Below are 19,363 nucleotides of genomic sequence, written 5' to 3'. Positions count from 1 at the left end.
TGTTCCAAGATGAAAACATGGAAGAAAATCACTAATAGAATGAAGAAAAATGTCATTTTCTACATATTTCCTGCCTTGGCACATAACACATTTAAGAGGGAAATAAAACTGTACCTCATCTACCCCAGCAAGTATCCCATGTGCATGGTTCTGGGAGTTTTTGCCCAATTTCTTAATTTGCAAGCTAGATCAAGTTGAAAAAGCCTAGTAACCCAGTTATAAACTTGAGTATAAATAAGGTGGAAAAGCTCGTAAACTTGGCGGTGCAAGGTGAAGGCATGCATCAAGGCAAGTATTAATGATCAGCTGGAGTTTCCCTAACTGCACTCTTGAGTATATTTTGTATCTTTTTCTTGTTTATTTTTTTTGTTGCCATGAGCAACTAACATCCTCTAATCAAGGTTCTAAGATCAACCTCTGTTTATTTGTTGAAATTCATTAATGTAATTTCTTTATTCAGTTATTATATAAGTCTTATTTAACTTTTTATTTCTTCACATGTAATGCTTTTAGATCCCTCGACACAAACATGGGTGGGAATAGGACAGGCCGCCTAACAGGGGCCTATGGCCTAGCCTATTTAAAGCTTAGCTCGTTTAATAAGAAGGCTAGGCTCGAGCTTTTTATAAAGTCTATTTAATTAAATAGGTTAGGCACAAACTTATAAAAAAAAAAAAAAAGCTTATTAAGCCTATCACGTCGGCCTATTATGCTTTTTATATATATAATTTCTATTCCATTATTAATATTGAAATTATTTTTTATAAACTCACACCTTCATATGATTTAGTTATTTACTAGCAGGCATATTGGTGTGATTAGACCTTCATCAGATTTTGTTATTTAGTAGCAGACTTATTCGTGTGTTTTAGGCCTTCATAAGATTTGGCATATTTAATAGTATAGACTTATAGGAGAGGCTAGGCCTTAATGTAAAATAGACTTTTAAAGAGGTTTTCAGGCTTCATCAAGCCTTTAAAAAGGACAGGCCAGACCTTAAAAATGAGCCTATGACGGGTAATAGCTCAGGCTTAGGCCTTACAAAGTCCAGCCCGACTCATCCCATTTCCACCCCTAGGCACAAATAAGACCTAATTATAAGTGTATTAAGTTCAGGGACTTATCTATGTATGATCTCTAGGTTAAGGTATAAGACTGATTTACCTTGCTTTTATCCTAACACGAACATAGGTTGAAAATTGCTTACTTATCTTAATCAAATTAGGGTTTTTATGTATGATGTTAGATAATGAATCATCCATTAAGAATCTACTTTGTGTAACGTTCTAGTTATGCCCACTTACCATAAGTAATTATACATATCTATAACAATTCATAATCAACCAACATTTATAAAGTACTTAGTCATAATTGAAGATTATGTGGTTTTGTACCTTAACGAATTTTGACCGTACAAAATCGATTATATGGCAGGGTGTAAACCAAAATTCTCTTAAATTACAAAAGGCGAAAGTACCTTAAATTTTGTAATTTGATGCCATGAAGGTCCAAAACTAAAGAATCTTTAAATTATAGGGTTGGAATCTAAAAAAAAAAAAAATTACAGAGGTAAACTGAAAATCGTTAATATTACAATAGTAAACATATATTAACCTTTTTTATTATAGTATAAATTATTATTATTTGTCTGCACGCCATCTCGCTGCCCACCAACAGTGACAAATTGCCGTTCTTATTCTGTGGATGGATGGATCAGGTCAAAAAAGTATATGCATACTATATCTTTCATGTACATTCGTAGCTTATCTTGCATTATTCTCTAGATATTCAAAGTATATGCATACTATATCTTTGTCAAAAAAAAAAAATGCATACTATATATTATATATACTTTAAAATAATGTTTTCACCAACAAAGAAAACAATATTGTAAAACTTGCGTTTTTATTGGAAACGACAATTTCAAAAAATAATTTAACGGCTGCTGATAACATGGAACACGCAAATTATTACATTATGTTTGTATATCACGTCTTATATAGTAGAAAAGGATTATGATCGCTTATATTAAAGCTATCTAGGATATATATGAAGAAGATTCGACTAGTGTGAGGATGCAAGATGAGACTATACCAACGATTTTCTCATAACAATAGGAATAGGATTGCACTAAGGGTCAATCTTAAGCCCTTACTTTTTACTTTAGTTTTTGATATATTTACGGAACACATCCAGGAGTTAGTATTAAGATGTATGTTTTTTGCAGATGATGTAGTCCTTCATGAAGAGTCAAGGGAGAAATTAAATGAGAGGTTAGAGACCAGGAGACAAGCTTTAGAAGATAATGGTTTTCGCTTGAGTGGAAGCAAGATAGAGAATATGGAATGTAACTTCAGCAAAATAAGAAAAAGTTCCACCATGTAGGTGAAGGTGGGAGGTCATATCATATCCCAAGTTACAGAGTTTAAATATCTTGTGTTCATAATACAAAATGACAGAGAAATAGGAACATGTGTAAACGACCATATTATGTGATAAAAAACTTCCGCTTAAGTTGATAAGAAAATTTTATTAGACATCGGTCAAAATGGTGATGTCGTATGGTAGGAAGGGTTGAGTGATTAAGAACCAACACAAGAATCAAGTAGGCGTAGCGGAGATGAGGATGTCGTGTTGGATGTGTGGTAAGACTAGAAATGATAGACTTAGGAATATCACCATTAGAGAGTTGGGGTAGCACATATAGTAAAAAAGATGGATGGTAGAAAATAGGCTTAGGTGGTTTGAGCATGTAGAGGGAAGATCAGTAGATGTTGTAGTATGAAGAGTAGATCAAATGAATTAGAGTTAGATCATAAGAGTTAGAGGATGACCTGAAAAAATTATAAGAGAAACCATTAGAAGATATCTAGAGGTTAATGAGTTGGATCCAATTTATGGTTTATGATCGAACAATATGGCGTAATTTGATCCATGTAACCGACTACACTTAGTGGGATAAGGCTTTATTCTCTACTCTTGAATAATATAATTGTTGATTAATATCAATAAAAAAAACATTGCAACCAAAAATATAAAAGGTTTCATTTAACATTAACATTGTAGCAAGAATTTTTTTCCTGTTAAATATCAGTTATCATCTATCAGTTATCATGAGATATTTGTTATTTTTATCAAATAAAATCCTAATAATAGTGTCAGGTTATGTGGTGAAGATTTACACAATTTAAGTATAAAGAAGTGGAGATAAAGGATGGCCTTGAGCATGGACAGATTCTACAGAAACTTATATTTGCTTTTAACTTTCTTTGATCAATTCTACTGAAACTTTATTTTTAGACAACCTTGATTATGAATGAATATTTTGCAACAAAAAAATACAAGAATAATTCTTAGCCAGATTATATTTATGGTCAAACTCCGGATTACCAGTGCCTCCTTGCCCTAAAAAATGGAGGGTTAACACAAAAAAACACAAGAAAAAAAAATACATTCAATAATCAAAATGACACAACTTTACTGATTTACCCATGCCACCAAACATCAGAAATTCAAGGTTTAAACCCAACTAAGGACACATCTTGCTGTATCTTATAGTAAAAGTATAGTGATGTAACAATATTATAAGGACACATCCAACTTTTTTCTAGTTTAATGATCAATTATGGCAACATTTTTTTTTTCAAGTAGCTTAGAGACTATAATTTATTTTTAAGACAAACAACTGGAGTTTTTAATCCTTCAAAAAAAAAAACTGGAGTTTTTATGGTTCGAACCCCAACCCTCATTTATTATAATTTATTGTCTTTATTGATTGAACTATGATCACGGGAACAACGTTAATTTCTTTTCTTTTAACTAGTCTATTATGTATTAAGGTAATAAATAGCTTCGTTCATTAACTCAAGGTTCCTTACCTATCGATTAAAATAGTATATTTAAAAAATTTGAGAAGCAGCAAATGCTAACTTTTAATTTAAGGAAAGAAGCTTGTAGCAAAGATGCTAACAACCCACAAAATAAAGGCACATTTCTAATTTCACACAATTTAAAAAATGTAGTTAATTTTCACACAATTTAAAAAATGTAGTTAATTTTATGAGAAAGAAAAATTATATAAATTACTTACAAAATTATCTTGTTTTTAGTAGGAGAAATATAAATTTGAAAAATTGAAAAAATAGGCAGTAATAAATAGTAAGTGTATGATAGAAAAATGGTAATATGTCATTAAGATTGTAAAACAAGTCATAATTGTTAGACATGTGACCTCGGAAATAGCCACTTACCCAAAATACTCTCTCCCTCTAAAAACGCTATCACCTCTCTCTTCTAACCTAACCGCCACGGCATCCCTTCCCTTTTTCTCCAAACTTCTCATCATCCTCATGTAGTGGTTCCTAGTAGTGGTGGTAAGACGATTTTTCTACTCTGCATCGTCGATCCTGCCCTTATGGATTGAATTGTTCGTTCGTCGACAATCTTCTGTTTCGTCGTCGGTTTGAAAACCCACACGGGTTTTTGGTCCTAGGTGTTATCAACGCACGATGCTCTAGTGTTTTTTTGGCCCTAGATGGTTGAAAACCCGATGTTGCTAGACCTGCAACATTTGGGTCGGTTTTTTTGGTTGTTGTTTAAAGCCACGTTATCTTCCTTGGAGGTGGCGGCGGTTCCGTGTTTCACTTGCAAGATAGTTGTGGTTCATTTTTGCCTTTGTTTTCCTAACTCTGTTACATATTTATTGAAATCTGCATGGTTTTATAGTTTCGGGATTGCGTCAGTCGTGCAATTGAAGATGGTCACACGTCGGAAGAGAATGTTCGGTTTCGACAAAATTTCGATCTTGTGTACTATGTGGTTTTGTATCCTAGTCATCCTTTTGTTTGTCATGGACCGGTGTGGACTCGAAATAGTCGTTAATGATTGCTTTCGTTCAGGGAGTTGATGGATCTTTAATTATCTCTATGTTGGCAGACGATTCATATGCCAAATTAATATTTGCCATTCACTTTGTTTGATTTGGACTGTGAGGCTCGAAAGGGTTGTTCAACTTGTTGTCATTGTAGCAGGAAGTTGATGGTACTGTTTACCGGCGTTTTTTGTAAACAATAGGACTAGTTTTGATTATTACAAGCAGGATTAAACCAGAAATCCTAGAACATGTTGTGCAATCTTTTTCCAGAAAATACATGAATGTTAATCATATTCCTAGGTTGTTTTATGAACAAGATGAAGAAAACTGTTTTTGTACGAAGATAACTGCCTTTCGACTGTAGAAAATGCAAATAAAAGACTTAAAAGTTTAAACGCAGAAACTTAAAGAAAAGGTAAATTGCATTGCATTAAATGTAAGGGTGGTTCGACAAATCAAATTACATACATTATGTGACTCTTTTCTTTAGACGTTGATTTGATACTTTGAGTGTTAGAATTTTATAAGTGATTTGCAACCCTTTTTCCTTATGAAAAACTAATATATATATAGACACACACACACACACACATAGAAGAAATAACTCCAAATACCTAAACTGGTAAAAATTGAATGTATTTGACCAGAAACTGCATGCCTTCCACATGTCTGGACACTTGAAACCAACTCCTTTACTAAATTAACTGCTTGTCAGTTTCTACCTTTCTGTCAAAAACTTCCAATGCCTGTCGAACCGTGACTTCTGTCGAAAACTCTCAGTATCTGTCGAGTATAGCAACTCCAATCATGGACTTTAGAATTTTGTAACTTTAAAATTTCTTTTACCTGTCGAATATACACAAGATAAAATGCAGTCTAACATGTACATGAACCACCTCCGTGTTGAAAGAGGGTTCAATCACTGTATCGAAGACCTTTAGTTCTTTTTAGGATTAATTAGAGGTTGATACACTTGTGTGTTGTTTTAATTTTTGTATCATCTGTTTTGGGTCAACTTACGCCCTTGTTTGGTTTTACTGGGTTAGGTTTATGTCCCCCAGTTTTTATGAATTTTTCCTTTTTTTTAATAATATTTATGAGCCTTTGACAAAACATTAGAGTAGAGTGTCAGCTTAGTAGAGAACCTCCCTTTTTGATATAATTTTACTCTTGCCTTATAAAAAAAAAAAAAAAAGACATATGACCTCGACCTAGAGGGGGTGAATATATCATAAGTTGAAAAGTTTTTAAAACTTTTTGGCATAAGTTATTCCAAATTGACTCGTGTCTATCTCGAAGTCTATCAAACTCGAGTAAAAAAAATTTGGCTTAAATGCTCAATTGGTCCCTTAACTTGATTTCAAGTATCGGTTTGGTCCCATAAGTAATAAATTGTCCGTTTAGGTCCCTTAACTTTATTTAAAGTATCGGTTTGGTCCTTTCTGTTAATTTAATTCAAAAAAAAAAACGTTAAGTTTAGGGACCAAACTAATACTAATTTAAAGTGAAAAGTTTAAGGTTAGAAGTGAAGTAGGCACCAATGAAAAGGAAAAGTGTTAGCAACATGCTGTCAAGCTCAAGATTATTCACTAGTATGATTAAAATACAACTTTCATCTCAATAGTAAGGACATTCTTTAAGAAATTTGTTACATACTCAAAATTAATAATATGGTTGAAATATGTGTGATTCTTTTTAGTCTTATGTTACATGTGTACTATTGTGCGCGCATGATCTTAACTTTTGGTGTATAGTGGTTGAAGCTTGTAATTAGATTTCTTTTTGTGTATGTATGATGAACTGTATTAAAATACATTACCTAGAAAAGAAAGGATAAATGGTTTTTATTTGACTAGAGAATGATGTCCCCGCCTAAATGCAAGAATGATATTTAAATTCTCTTACTGATATTTTATGTGATATCCTGAAAAATATGATTAGTGTAAATTATTCTGTGTTTATTTTAGGAGAGATTTTTCAATGCTCAGTACATTGGCATGGCTAGAAAGCATCATGATATTTTTTTTAAGTTCTATGATATTGAGTTTTATTTATTATGTTTTCGGGGTGATGATCGAGAAATATCCAATAATTCATTAGTCGTTCAGTATCTTGAGTTGGAACCGGATCGCGTCAAATGTCTATAGTCTAAGATTTGATTATTTATTGTATGCAAAGATTTCAAATTTGTTTTACTTGTATCTATTTTTTTTTAATATTCTCTAAGGGAAATAAGGCGTTACATTTATGATATCAAAGTAGGTCGGTTCATTTCGTCCTATGAGTTTTAGGTCTAGAAATTATCTGGTGCAAGTTTTTACGTATACACAAAAGACATATAATAATCAATATCAAAACCATTGATACAATAAAAAAATATAAATTAGTTGGAATATACAAAGTATTTTCTTTTTGACAAAACAAAGGATTTTCTTTATTATCAAGTATTGTGTGTGTATTTATGTATATATGAAGTTGATACATAATTTTTATCTTTATCATGTGTCATGTGAGTGACCAACTTTTTTTTTTTTGAATAAATGTGTGCGAGCAACTTTTGAAAACATGAAATTCATTATCATGTTCATATGAATTTCCTTATGTTTATACTCAAGTACTCTTTTCAAAATCACTACTAATCTGGTGATTTTACTGTCTATTTTTTTTAAGATATTCATATAATATTTTAAACATTTTTAAAAAAAAATTATTAAAAAATATGAATGATATACATGAGTTGACTTAAAATAAGTGATTAAATGTGATAATTGAAAACTTTTGGGACTAAAAGTCAGAATTTTTTTAAATGGATATTAACGAAAAGTTAATATATTTGTAAAGACCATACACATATTTAATCCAATAAACCATATCGATATTGTCAATTATCATCCTCCCTCCGGAATATAATATAAACAAAAATGATACTTAGAGATTATATTTTTAAGCATATATTGAACTTTCAAATACCACTTTTGGTTATACTTCATTTTAGAGGGAGTATATATATAAAATATTTTCCCACGGTTTTAGACTTTTATTACACATAAAAAGACAAAACTGAACCCACACAAAAACTGTCACGCATATAATAGGCGACATAGACCTGTTGTTTTCTTATCCTAACCGGTGTTTATTGAGAATGTTCAAACCCATATTTGTGACGTAGCAAAATCTTCAACTCTTAAGTCTCACTTAAAATTCCAAATTTCATAGAGACTCTTTCGAGGAAGGTGAGCTCAATACCCAAATGGTTTGAATATTAAAATAAGAATATCAATTATTGTCGTGGACCATTCAATTTAATTGCCAATCTTGAATAGAGGTGTGCGCAATATCCTATCATATATATAAACTAGCCTTGAGAAACAAAGTTGAACAATCTTGTTTCTAAAGAACACAAGAGAGTTAACTAAACTAGCTTGTGAGAGCACAAGAATAATAATTCATATACCCTCTTGTCTCATTTTCAAGATGGTTAGGGCTCCTTGTTGTGAAAAGAAGGGATTGAAAAAGGGTCCTTGGACCATAGAGGAAGATGAAATCCTCACATCATACATCAATAAACATGGACATAGCAATTGGCGTGCCCTACCAAAACATGCAGGTATTTGTTCATATTTCTTGATAAATATTACTTTATAGGATATTTCTTGAATAAACTTGATGATTTAGATATAATATTATACTTTTGGGATAATTTGGAATGTTTTATCTTTTGTGTGTTGATTTAGGTTTTGTAAATTTTGCAGGTTTATTAAGATGTGGAAAGAGTTGTCGATTGAGATGGATTAACTATTTAAAACCTGATATTAAGAGAGGAAATTTTTCAAATGAAGAAGAGGAAACTATCATCAAGATGCATGAGTCACTGGGGAACAGGTAATACATATATTCAATTGGTTTTTTTTTTTTTTTTAGTTGCAAAATTTAGTTCCTTTTTCAGAATTTGTAGTCTTAAGTCTTAACCTCATATAGTAGGATGCTAGCTGATGATTATTACACTTTTGTTTTTAAAACTGAATTTGGGTTATGATCATTGCAACTAATTTGCTGAAATTTTGATGAGTTAATTATGTTTCTTATAACTGCATTTCGGTTTTAAATTTCTTGCTTAATTTCTTTTTCTTAATTTAAGAAATAATTTCTTTTTTGTGAAAATTAAGTAGACAATATTTAAGTAGTGGGGGGAAGTAGCATTAATATTAATTAATTTATAAAGGAAAAAAAACAAGCTGTGTAACTAATGTTAATATTTAATCACAGTTGTGTAGTTTAATATATAAAATGGTTCACAACAACGTTCAATCAATTTTAGATATATATATTATTTTTTAATATTATTTTCTAAAATATCTATCAAAATTAAGATAATACTAGGCATTTAATTTGTCGTATCAAGCACATGCAATTATACAATTATTTTTTTAGGACGCAATTATAGAATATATGTCCTTGACATACATAGCACTATGCATGTAATCCAATCAATGCAACCAAAATTTGTTGTTTATTGCAAATAAAAAACAACATCGTTGTTTTCTCAATCACTTTAAGCAAGAAGCAAAATTCGAATTGCATGCATTAATTAATATTTTTTTGATTCAATCATTCATTAATTAATTAAATATTTAATTCTTGCTTTCAGGTGGTCAGCCATAGCAGCAAAATTGCCTGGAAGAACAGACAATGAAATAAAAAATGTATGGCACACTCACTTGAAGAAAAGACTATTGAATACCAATAATGACCAACCCAATTCAAACACCAAAAAAAGAGTATCAAAACAAAAAATCAAAAGATCTCATTCCAATTCCAGCACTATAACTGAATCATATGAACCTTCTAATACTCCTAATAATCATTTCCTTGAAATGGAAACTACATCATCAAATTGCACTTTTTCTAGTGATTTTTCATCACAAGGAAAAAATTTGGACAATAGCATCATTTGTGACCCTGAAGATTCATTTGTGACAATGCTTGAAATTGATGAAAGCTTTTGGTCAGAGACAGAGACAGTAATTGATGATGAAATTAGTTCCACCATGCCATCAAATTCTATGACAGTTTCAAATGATTTACCAGATCAACAATACAATTTTAATAATTCAGTGGAAAATTTCCAAAACCCTTTTGATAATGATGATGGCATGGATTTTTGGTATGACGTGTTTATCAAATCAGGAGAATCAACAGAATTGCCTGAGTTTTAGACTTACATCATGACCACATTTTGATGGTGTGTTACTAAATTTAAACAAACACTTTTTAAATTAAATTATGTCACTATATTTAATTTGTTCGTTTCAATAGGCGAAAGGTACATTGTCATTCATTAGTAAAGGGTGATGATGATATGATGTAAAAGGGAAACTCAAATTTATTTTATATACAATATACTGTGCAAAAACATCAGGTTAGCTGAACAATTTTTTTCTTGTAACAGATTATATCATTAGGTTAGAGATATTCAATTGCAATAGTAATAAATTATGAACCGAGTTATGTGAAGTATTCAAATTTTTGTCACATTCCTTGTTTTGTTTAACTGTCTCGGTGATTTATACAAGGGTGTATGTGGTTTGGATAAAACCAACGAAACTGAAAAAACTATCCGACCTTAATTGGTTCATTTCGAAACCAAACTAAACCGGTTTAGTTTGGGCTTGTTATCCGTTACCCCCATCCATTTTACTAATATCATCCCCTCCTCACACTAAACTAAGGTTAGACCAAAAATTAAAACCCTACATAAAACACTTGTCACCTCCGTTCTGTCTCTTCGGCAAGTCCTTCGTCTATCTCTTGATTATTTTTTTTTTTTACCGTTTCTCCATCTCTTTTCTTATATTTCTATCTCTTCATTCATTTTTATATTTAATCAACCATTTGGAAACCCTTTTTTATGACTATAAGGAAGATTTTGTCATTGTTGGCACCAAAGAGATAAGAAAAACAAAAATATATTCATAACTATCTTACTTTTGTGATCTGATTGTAATCGGATGATATTAAACTTTTGAAAAAATCTTTGGCATGAGTTAGAGTATACTCGTTTTATGCCTTGATTCTCTTTGATGTCTTTATGCTCTTAATTTAGCAACATAAAAGAAAAATACAAAGTCGTTTGATAAACAAAATATGGAATACAAGTTCCATGAAATATTTGAGTACGTATGAAATACAAACTTGTCCGAATATGAATATTATTTCTAATTATATTGTCAAACCAAATTGCTCAACTGAATCAAACTGAACTGATGAATAATTCATCAGTTTGATTTTTTTTTTTACTAAAAGCCGATGCAAACCAAACCGTTACTTTCCTATATTTATATGTGGGGACGTTCCCGTCTCCAACATATGGATGGTTTGAGTGGTAGGGGAATCATAAAAGAAATAGAGGTAAATTATTCTAACCTATATTTATATCTATTATATACTTATATATAAAGGGACTACATAGTTTATGATTGTTTTTTTTCTTTCATTTTTATCTTTTATTTAAACTAATTAAATCTTTTTATAATATTATTTAAATTATTAATTAAAAAATAGTTAAATCTCATTAAAATATGAACAGCCACACTAGAATAGGAATGATAGTTATAACTATAAAAATAGCTTATTTTAATTTATTTTTTTCTGATATTTGATCATTTTTTATGCTTAAATTGATATCTTTACAATTAAGCGTCGTTGAAAACGGATAAACAGACATGTTATTTCGTTGGTTATGGTTAAAAATTATATATGTAGTTTTGTGTTTGGTTTGATTATATTTGAATCATTAAAGAATCATTTGAATCAAGTGGATGGTTATATTTGAATTGGTATGTCATAAACTTGTTCGTTCCTGGTATAATAATTGCTACTTGAAAGTTATTTGTCAGGCTTGAACAAGTAAGCAAGGCAGTCAGGTTACAATTCATTGAGGCAGCCAGGATTGGAATTTTGATTTAGCATTGTTTAGTTAATATACTCCTTGATCTGTTCCGTATTATGAGAGGATTTTTGTAATTTTTCTTGTGCCAAATATAAGAAAAATGAACAAATTTTTATTTATATTTATAGCTGAGATGACATTTATATCCTTATTCTATAATTTTTTAAAAGAAAATATGTCAGTTTTATTCCCTAAAAAAAAAAACAGAATATCAGTATTCTATGTGATTATTGGCTTATTATTTTTCATGCATGCAAAATAGTAAGGGTAAAATGTTTAATATTTTCGACTCCACTCAAGTATTACAACAACATATATTTCCTTGGTTATGATGCTTTATTTTCTTATAATTAATAAAACCATAGGGTTCGTGTGGTAAAATATTTGTTTGTGAACTTATTCATGTTTGAACAAACTTATTCTTGTTGATTGTTGAATGGAAAATGTATCAAACAGACAAGTATAAAGCCAAGCTCCAGCACCGCAGAGATCGATATCATCCAGCAGAAATCAATATGATCTCAGTTTTCTACTTGTATCTTAAGTTCCAATTTTCGCAACGAGGTTAATAACATTTTAATGAAGAGACATCATCTCCTATAAATAGAAGAATACATGAAAGGAAAATTTTAAGAATTTGGAGCTTTACTTTGTAAAAAAAAAAAAGAATTTGGAGCTTTACTTATTAGCGCAAATATCACTCAAGAAGAGACCTTTTAAATCAAGTACAATTTCATCAAGATCATACATAAGTTTGATCTTTTTAGTTGAAAAGCCTTCAAGAGTATTCAGCATTTGTAAAAAAAAGTCGCTTTGTAAAAGGAGGACAACGAAATTTGTAAAAGTTTTATCGTGAAAGCAAGTGCCTAGACCCATAACAGTTGAAAGAAGTTGATTGTAAAGATCTAAGGTGATCTAAGAAAAGGAGTTGAGATTAAGATATAACTCAACTACTTAGTGGAAAATATCACAGTATAGTGGGTACTAAACTAGTCCATATTAGATGAACCAAGATAACATTTGTGTGTGATCTTTCTTCCCTAATCTCATTTATATTCCAAAGTCTCACACACAACACACTTATTATATTCTTGATTCCAGCTGAATCTGATTCGAGCTTGTCCAATCCCAGCATCTCTAACATGTATTAAAGGAATCTCATTCCAAAATACCACTGGATATGATTCAAGGTGGTTATACCAATATTTCTTATATGCAACCTATTCTTGTAGACATCCTTCAGACTCCTAGTATGCACTCTGAACTACATCATATTGACCGCAATGCGAATAAACATGCGGACATTCTTGCATTTTTTTTTTTTTTTGACAAAATGCAGACATTCTTGCATATTGAGCTCATTCTACTTCTTTGTATTTAGTTCTAATTTTTTTCTTTTATTAGACATTTTTATTTGTAAAGATTCTGCTAATGTAAAATTCCACTGGTGTGGTTACTTAAAGAAATTCCATTATTAGAAGAAAAAAAATATTGATATATAAACTTAGACCAACAAAAAACATGAAGGTCTAAGTTAGCAAAAATGCACATTTTCATTTGAACAAATTACCCTTCATCTTTAATATTTAAAACTAATAGCTTAAGGGTACTTTATTAATTTTCATTAAAACATATTTGTTAACTTGCACCAATTTTTTGCTAACTTAGACCCACTTTTATTTTATAACAAATAGTTTGAGGGATAATTTAGTTTTTTTTTTCCAAAAAATTATGAAACGGTTGTTGGATGTTTTTTTATTGAAAAATAAAATTAAATGAAATTTACTAAACTATCCATTACTTTAAATTGGTTATTGGTTATTTTGTCCAAATAAAATGATGCACTTTTGTTAACTTGGACCTTCATGTTTTTTGTTGACCTAAGTTAGCAAACCCACACACGCTCTTTGCATTATCAATACCCAACATATTTAAAGGGTACGGATCCGAGGTATTCTTTTTTATTAAATACACAACATATATATTTTTAAGAAGCAATACACAATATTAATATGAAAGTGCAATTTTTCATGGTTTTTGTGGTATTAATTCTTGCTTGGTAGCCGAATTGTATGTCATTTTTCATGGCCTTCGTATTGTATATGATACACGTCACAGGAACATTATTCTTGAATCAGATTCTAGGATGACTCTTGATTTAATCATGTCAGATGTCCAACCTCATCATCCTCACACTCCTCTAATTAGTCAAATTGTCTAACTGCAACATCGAGATTGGATTGTTGATTTTCATCATACTCTCCGTCAAGGCAACGAGTGTGCGGATCGGCTTGATAAGCATGGTGCTTCTTCTTCGGATGCTCTAAAGTCTTGAATTTTTTGCCCTCCTCAACTGTATCATTTCCTTCTGGATTAATGTTTTAAAGTTGCTCGCATGAGATTCTAGTTTGATTTTATTTTATCATTTCTTCTTGATAAAAAAATATCAAAGTGCACTATTAATATACTTTTAATTAATGCCCCCTAAAAAAATATACTTTCAATTAATAATTTTTTTTTAAGAAACTTTCAATTAATAATTGAAAAGTACACTACATATGAAAATAAAAATTATTCAAAAGTCTTTTTTTTTTTCAAGTCTTTTTTATTTATTTATAAAAACAAAAACCTTTTCCCACCGTTTTAGACTTTTAATACACATTAAGACCCAACCGAGCCCAAACAAAAATTTCACATACGTCCCCTCAAAAAAAATTCCACATACGAGGCACACAGTCACATGTGATGGGTGATAAACCTGTCGTTTTCTTGTCCTAAATGGTGTTTATTTAGAATGTTTTTGATTTTTGACACATTGAGAATGTTCAAACCCATGTTTTCTGACATAACAAAATCTTTTTTTTAGGGAAAAAATAACTCATTTTATTGCATCCAAAATAATATAGTGAATATAATATGGAGGATGATAGAAAGTAGTGGGACTTTTCTTAAAAAAAAAACAAGAAGAAGGTAGTGGGACTTCTCTTAAAAAAAAAGTAGTGGGACTAGCATGTAATATAGACGTTCGAGCAAGATTATGAGCGACTCTATTATCTTGTCTTGTAATATAAGATAGAGCATAACAAACATTAGAAAAAAGCAAAATCCTACAATTAGAGAGTAAAATTCCTAACTCATTCACATGGAGCTATTACCAAGGACTATATTCACAACTAGCTGACAATCAATTTTGAATACTACCCGATTGAGGCCAAAATCAAAAAAAAAATTGGAGGGCTTGTTGTATAGTGGTAGTTTCACATTCAGCTCCGGTTGGAATAGAGGAAAAACCATTGAGTGAGCTTAGATAAGTTGTCCAAGGTTGTCTTGAAAACAAATACCAACACCAAATTTTCCTTCAGCTTCAAAAGGGCATAATAAACGTTACACTTGATCCAATCTGCTTGCGGTTTAGACCTTATTGGAGTAGCCGACTGCGCATTATCATTGGGACGGTTGCACCACTGGAAGTCTCGAACAATATCCAATGCCATGACACAAGATGCGTTTGCATTGACTGGTTTTTGTTATGTTAGTGACATAACAAAATCTATAACTCATAATTTCACTTAAAACAAAGGATGTTATGACCTATATCTTAACAGTGTATGTTAAAATTCTATAAATAATAAGTATTTATCAAAGAAAAAAAATAATTTTCAGCTTTTTATGAAATAAACTGACATATTTTTTGAAAGACAATATTTATTTTTGTTATACTAACCTATGTCTTGAGGAATTTTTTTTTTTTTAACAAACTTATATCTTGAGAATACATTTTAGTTTTTTCTCGAATAAATAAAACATTTTCCTAAGAGAGATACTCTATTTCCAGGAAGGTGTGCTAAAATGCCCAAGTGGTATGAATATGAAAAAAGAAAAAAAGAAAAGAAAAAAAAAGAACTATTATTGTCGTGGACCATTATTCAATTTGCCAATCTTGAATAGTGGCGTGCGGAATATCCTATGGTATACATATAAATTAACTTTGGAAAACAAAGTTGAGCAATCCTGTTTCTAAAGAATACAAGGGAATTAACCTAACTAGCTAGCTAGTTCGAGCACAAAAATAATAATACATACAATAGCCTCTTGTACGTACCAAATTTGAAGATGGTTAGAGCTCCATGTTGTGAAAAGAAAGGATTGAAGAAAGGTCCTTGGACCTTAGATGAAGATGAAATCCTCACATCCTACATCAACAAACATGGACATAGCAATTGGCGTGCTCTCCCAAAACATGCCGGTATTTATCAGTTATCCGCTATTTTTACCAAACGCTTCGATGTTATTTTAGTCAAAAACTCATTTGGTGTCTCTTCGCTAACCAAACAAGCTCGTTTAGTTGGTTGATGATATTTATTAGATTTAATAGAACATTTGATAGTGTATCTTCATTCAAATGTCATGCATGAATGAACTTGATGATTGAGAGACATTCTACTTTATGGAAGATTTGGAATGTTATTATCTTTTGTGTATTGATTTAGTTTTGGCTTCTCTTGTCAATTATGCAGGTTTATTAAGATGTGGAAAGAGTTGTAGGTTGAGATGGATTAATTATTTAAAACCTGATATTAAGAGAGGAAATTTTACAAATGAAGAAGAGGAAACTATCATTAAGATGCATGAGTTGCTAGGGAACAGGTACATTTGTTCATTTGCTTCCTTTTTCAAATCAAAGTCGTTCATCATTTGTAGTTTTCTTATCATTAAGTAAAATAATACTAGTAAACATTGACCAATAAACTATATATTGATATTTATATACATGAAAATTACACATGAATAAAAGGTAAGCCGACAACTAAGCATTAATTTGTAATAACAACCACATGCAATTACAATATATTTATATATATTATTGAGATACATAGCACTATGCATGAATACAGTCAAAATTTGTTGTTTTCTCAATAACTTTATCCAAGAAGCAAAATTCGAATCTCATACATTAATTCTGATTTTTGTTTTCAGATGGTCAGCAATAGCAGCAAAATTACCTGGAAGAACAGACAATGAAATAAAAAATGTGTGGCACACTCACTTGAAGAAAAGATTGTTGAATACCAATAATAACCAACCAAGTTCAAAACAAAAAATCAAAAGATCTGATTCAAATGCCAATTCCAACTCAATGGAAGCTACATCATCAAATTGCACTTTTTCTAGTAATTTTTCATCACAAGGAAGAAATGTTGACAACATCATCAATTGTGAAGACCCTGAAGACTCTTTTGTGACAATGCCTGAAATTGATGAAAGCTTTTGGTCAGAGAAAATAAATGATGACGAAATTAGCTCCACCATGCCATCAAATCCTATGACAGTTTCAAATGAATTACCAGATCAACAATATATTTTTAATAATTCAGTAGAAAATTTCCAAAACCCTTTTGATAATGACGATGGCATGGATTTTTGGTATAACGTGTTCATCAAATCAGGAGAATCAACAGAATTGCCAGAGTTCTAAACATTTTCATGAACAGATTTTGATGCTGTGTTTCTAAAATTGGCAGAAAACAAACTTTTTTTTGGTTTAATTTTATTTTCTTAGTTATTTTGGGTTTGTTTGAATTTTTATGAATGTATGAATATATGAATTTTTTTTTTTGAAGTGACTAAAATGAATTATATTACCACAACAAAAGGTCTTCCTAACACAAGATGTGCCAAGAAACAACATAGTCAAAACAATGTATAAACAATATATGATTAATGAATATAAAGAAGAGGAACATGGAAATAGATGAAGAAAGGTGAAAAAAGATAGGTGTTAGATGCTGCAGGGTTAGATCCAGTAGATATGTATTATTTAATGGTTGTCATTTTGAGAAAAAAATCGAATGACTAATATTAAACAAATCAATGAGGTTTTTGGTGGACATGTCTATCCACTTTAAACAAGCGTTAACGGTTTTGGAAGGAGTGAATTTATTTGATTGACGGAATATAACTTAAGGAACCAAAACATAACATTAATTAGATAGGGGACCAATATGAAAACAACAAATAAGTTAAGGGACAAATATGCGCTTTTTTATTTAAATTATATTACTAACTTCAATTTGACCGTTAAAACAAATATTACTAAATTCAATTTGACCGTTAAAACAAGGAAGGAGTACATTGATTTCTGAAGGGGGGACATTGCTTATCCACTTTCAAGAGCCAAGTTGGTAAAGGCTAACAATAATATGACAAAACATGCAGATGCACATGCACATGCACATGCACATGCACATGCAGATATACATAAAAGAATATGTATGTATGTGCATAAAAGAATAAAGAAAAATAGCTGCCAGCTGTTAAAGGGTAAGGGGCTAGAAGGGAAATCCAAATTTTGTTTATGCAATATTCTGTGGAAAACATTAGGTTGGCTAAAAAATAAAAATTTCCTTGCAACAGATTGTTTTATTATGTTAAAATTGTATTTGATTGTAATTGTAATAGCAATATTATGTAATAAATTAAGTGGAAGTATTCAAGAAAATTTTGTCTAAATTATTTATGAGCAATGCTATATCTCTATAAAAATAACATCAAGAATTCTTCAAGAATAAAGAATAGCCAATCACAATGCACTATTTGCCACAATTCAAGGAGGTGTGGCTGAAAAATAGGAAGTGGACAAATAAATCATCCAATTAAAATTTGCCAACTATTTCTTGAAAAATTCTTGAAGCTATTTTTCTTGAGAAGTAGCATTTTCCATTATTTATATGTGCAATGCGTTGGTGATGAGTTAGAAGTTTTTCATTACATGAAAAAAAAATGAATGTTTTTTTGTTTGAAGGAATGAAAAAAATGAATGTTAACTACATAGAAGGAAAATAGTTCTTCAAGTTTTGTGTGAAAATACGGTGTTCAAATAACTTATACAGATATTCTCTTTAAAAAAAAGTATACAATTATTCATTCAATGTAATGATCTTAATACTAGTCTCAATTCAAAAAGACGTCCCTAGGCTTCAATGATGATGGAAAGATATTTACGGTTTAAAAATAATATGGTGTCTGGGAGAGAGATTAATTTTTTTTCTTACAAAGAGATAGATTAATTTTTATGCACTAAAGGGTCAATTTATATATTATTTTTTAAAATATTTTTACAAATCTATATAACGGAATTTGATTGGATACATGTGTAAAAGAAAGTTTGACACTATTATTGTATACAAATTAAATCTAAGGAAATGCTAAGTACTTGTTACCTTAACGATTGAAATTTTTTTTTTTTAAGGAAGATTGAAATCTTTTTAGAACTTGTGTATTCAATGTTGTAAAAGTTTAATTATTTATATTTTTAATACAAAATTTATTTCTTATTTCCTTTTTTAGTTCATTAACTTATGTCATAAGGGTAGAAATTAGCAAGACCCTGAAATCTAAATCTACGTGGGTAGTTGTTCATTATTTACTTTGATTTTAATCATTAAAGAATCATTTATTAGCTCAAAATGGATATATTTGAAGGGTCCTGCTAACCGGTGTCTCCGGGGCACTGGTTAAATATACCATAAAAGTGAATTATT

The 19,363-nt window shown here is 30.4% G+C and overlaps 2 protein-coding genes and 1 long non-coding RNA gene across 3 annotated transcripts; 2 read left to right on the top strand and 1 right to left on the bottom strand.

Annotated features, from left to right (window-relative positions):
• The first annotated feature begins 8,249 nt into the window (after positions 1-8,249).
• LOC146954112 (transcription factor MYB30-like) lies at positions 8,250-10,405 on the top strand. The gene is made up of 3 exons (XM_085713946.1): positions 8,250-8,480; positions 8,626-8,755; positions 9,522-10,405. Exons 1-3 carry the CDS (start codon positions 8,348-8,350, stop codon positions 10,087-10,089), a joined length of 831 nt encoding a protein of 276 aa, XP_085570072.1. The 5' UTR covers positions 8,250-8,347; the 3' UTR covers positions 10,090-10,405.
• Positions 10,406-15,822: 5,417 nt separating this feature from the next.
• LOC146954110 (transcription factor MYB14-like) lies at positions 15,823-18,321 on the top strand. Its single transcript, XM_085713954.1, has 3 exons — positions 15,823-16,068; positions 16,340-16,469; positions 16,800-18,321. Exons 1-3 carry the CDS (start codon positions 15,936-15,938, stop codon positions 17,296-17,298), a joined length of 762 nt encoding a protein of 253 aa, XP_085570080.1. The 5' UTR covers positions 15,823-15,935; the 3' UTR covers positions 17,299-18,321.
• LOC146954111 (uncharacterized) lies at positions 16,612-17,305 on the bottom strand. The gene is made up of 2 exons (XR_015011823.1): positions 17,168-17,305; positions 16,612-17,071 (listed from the first exon to the last, which is right to left on the bottom strand). It is a non-coding gene; the product is annotated as an uncharacterized LOC146954111 (long non-coding RNA).
• Positions 18,322-19,363: the final 1,042 nt, after the last annotated feature.

This window comes from Medicago sativa, chromosome 1 (assembly GCF_051527215.1).
Source record: "Medicago sativa cultivar Bolivia chromosome 1, Bolivia_mono, whole genome shotgun sequence".
In the NCBI taxonomy this organism is placed as follows: Eukaryota; Viridiplantae; Streptophyta; class Magnoliopsida; order Fabales; family Fabaceae; genus Medicago; species Medicago sativa.
The sequence above is the reverse complement of the archived record's forward strand: the minus strand, read 5'-3'. Positions and strand labels throughout refer to the sequence as shown.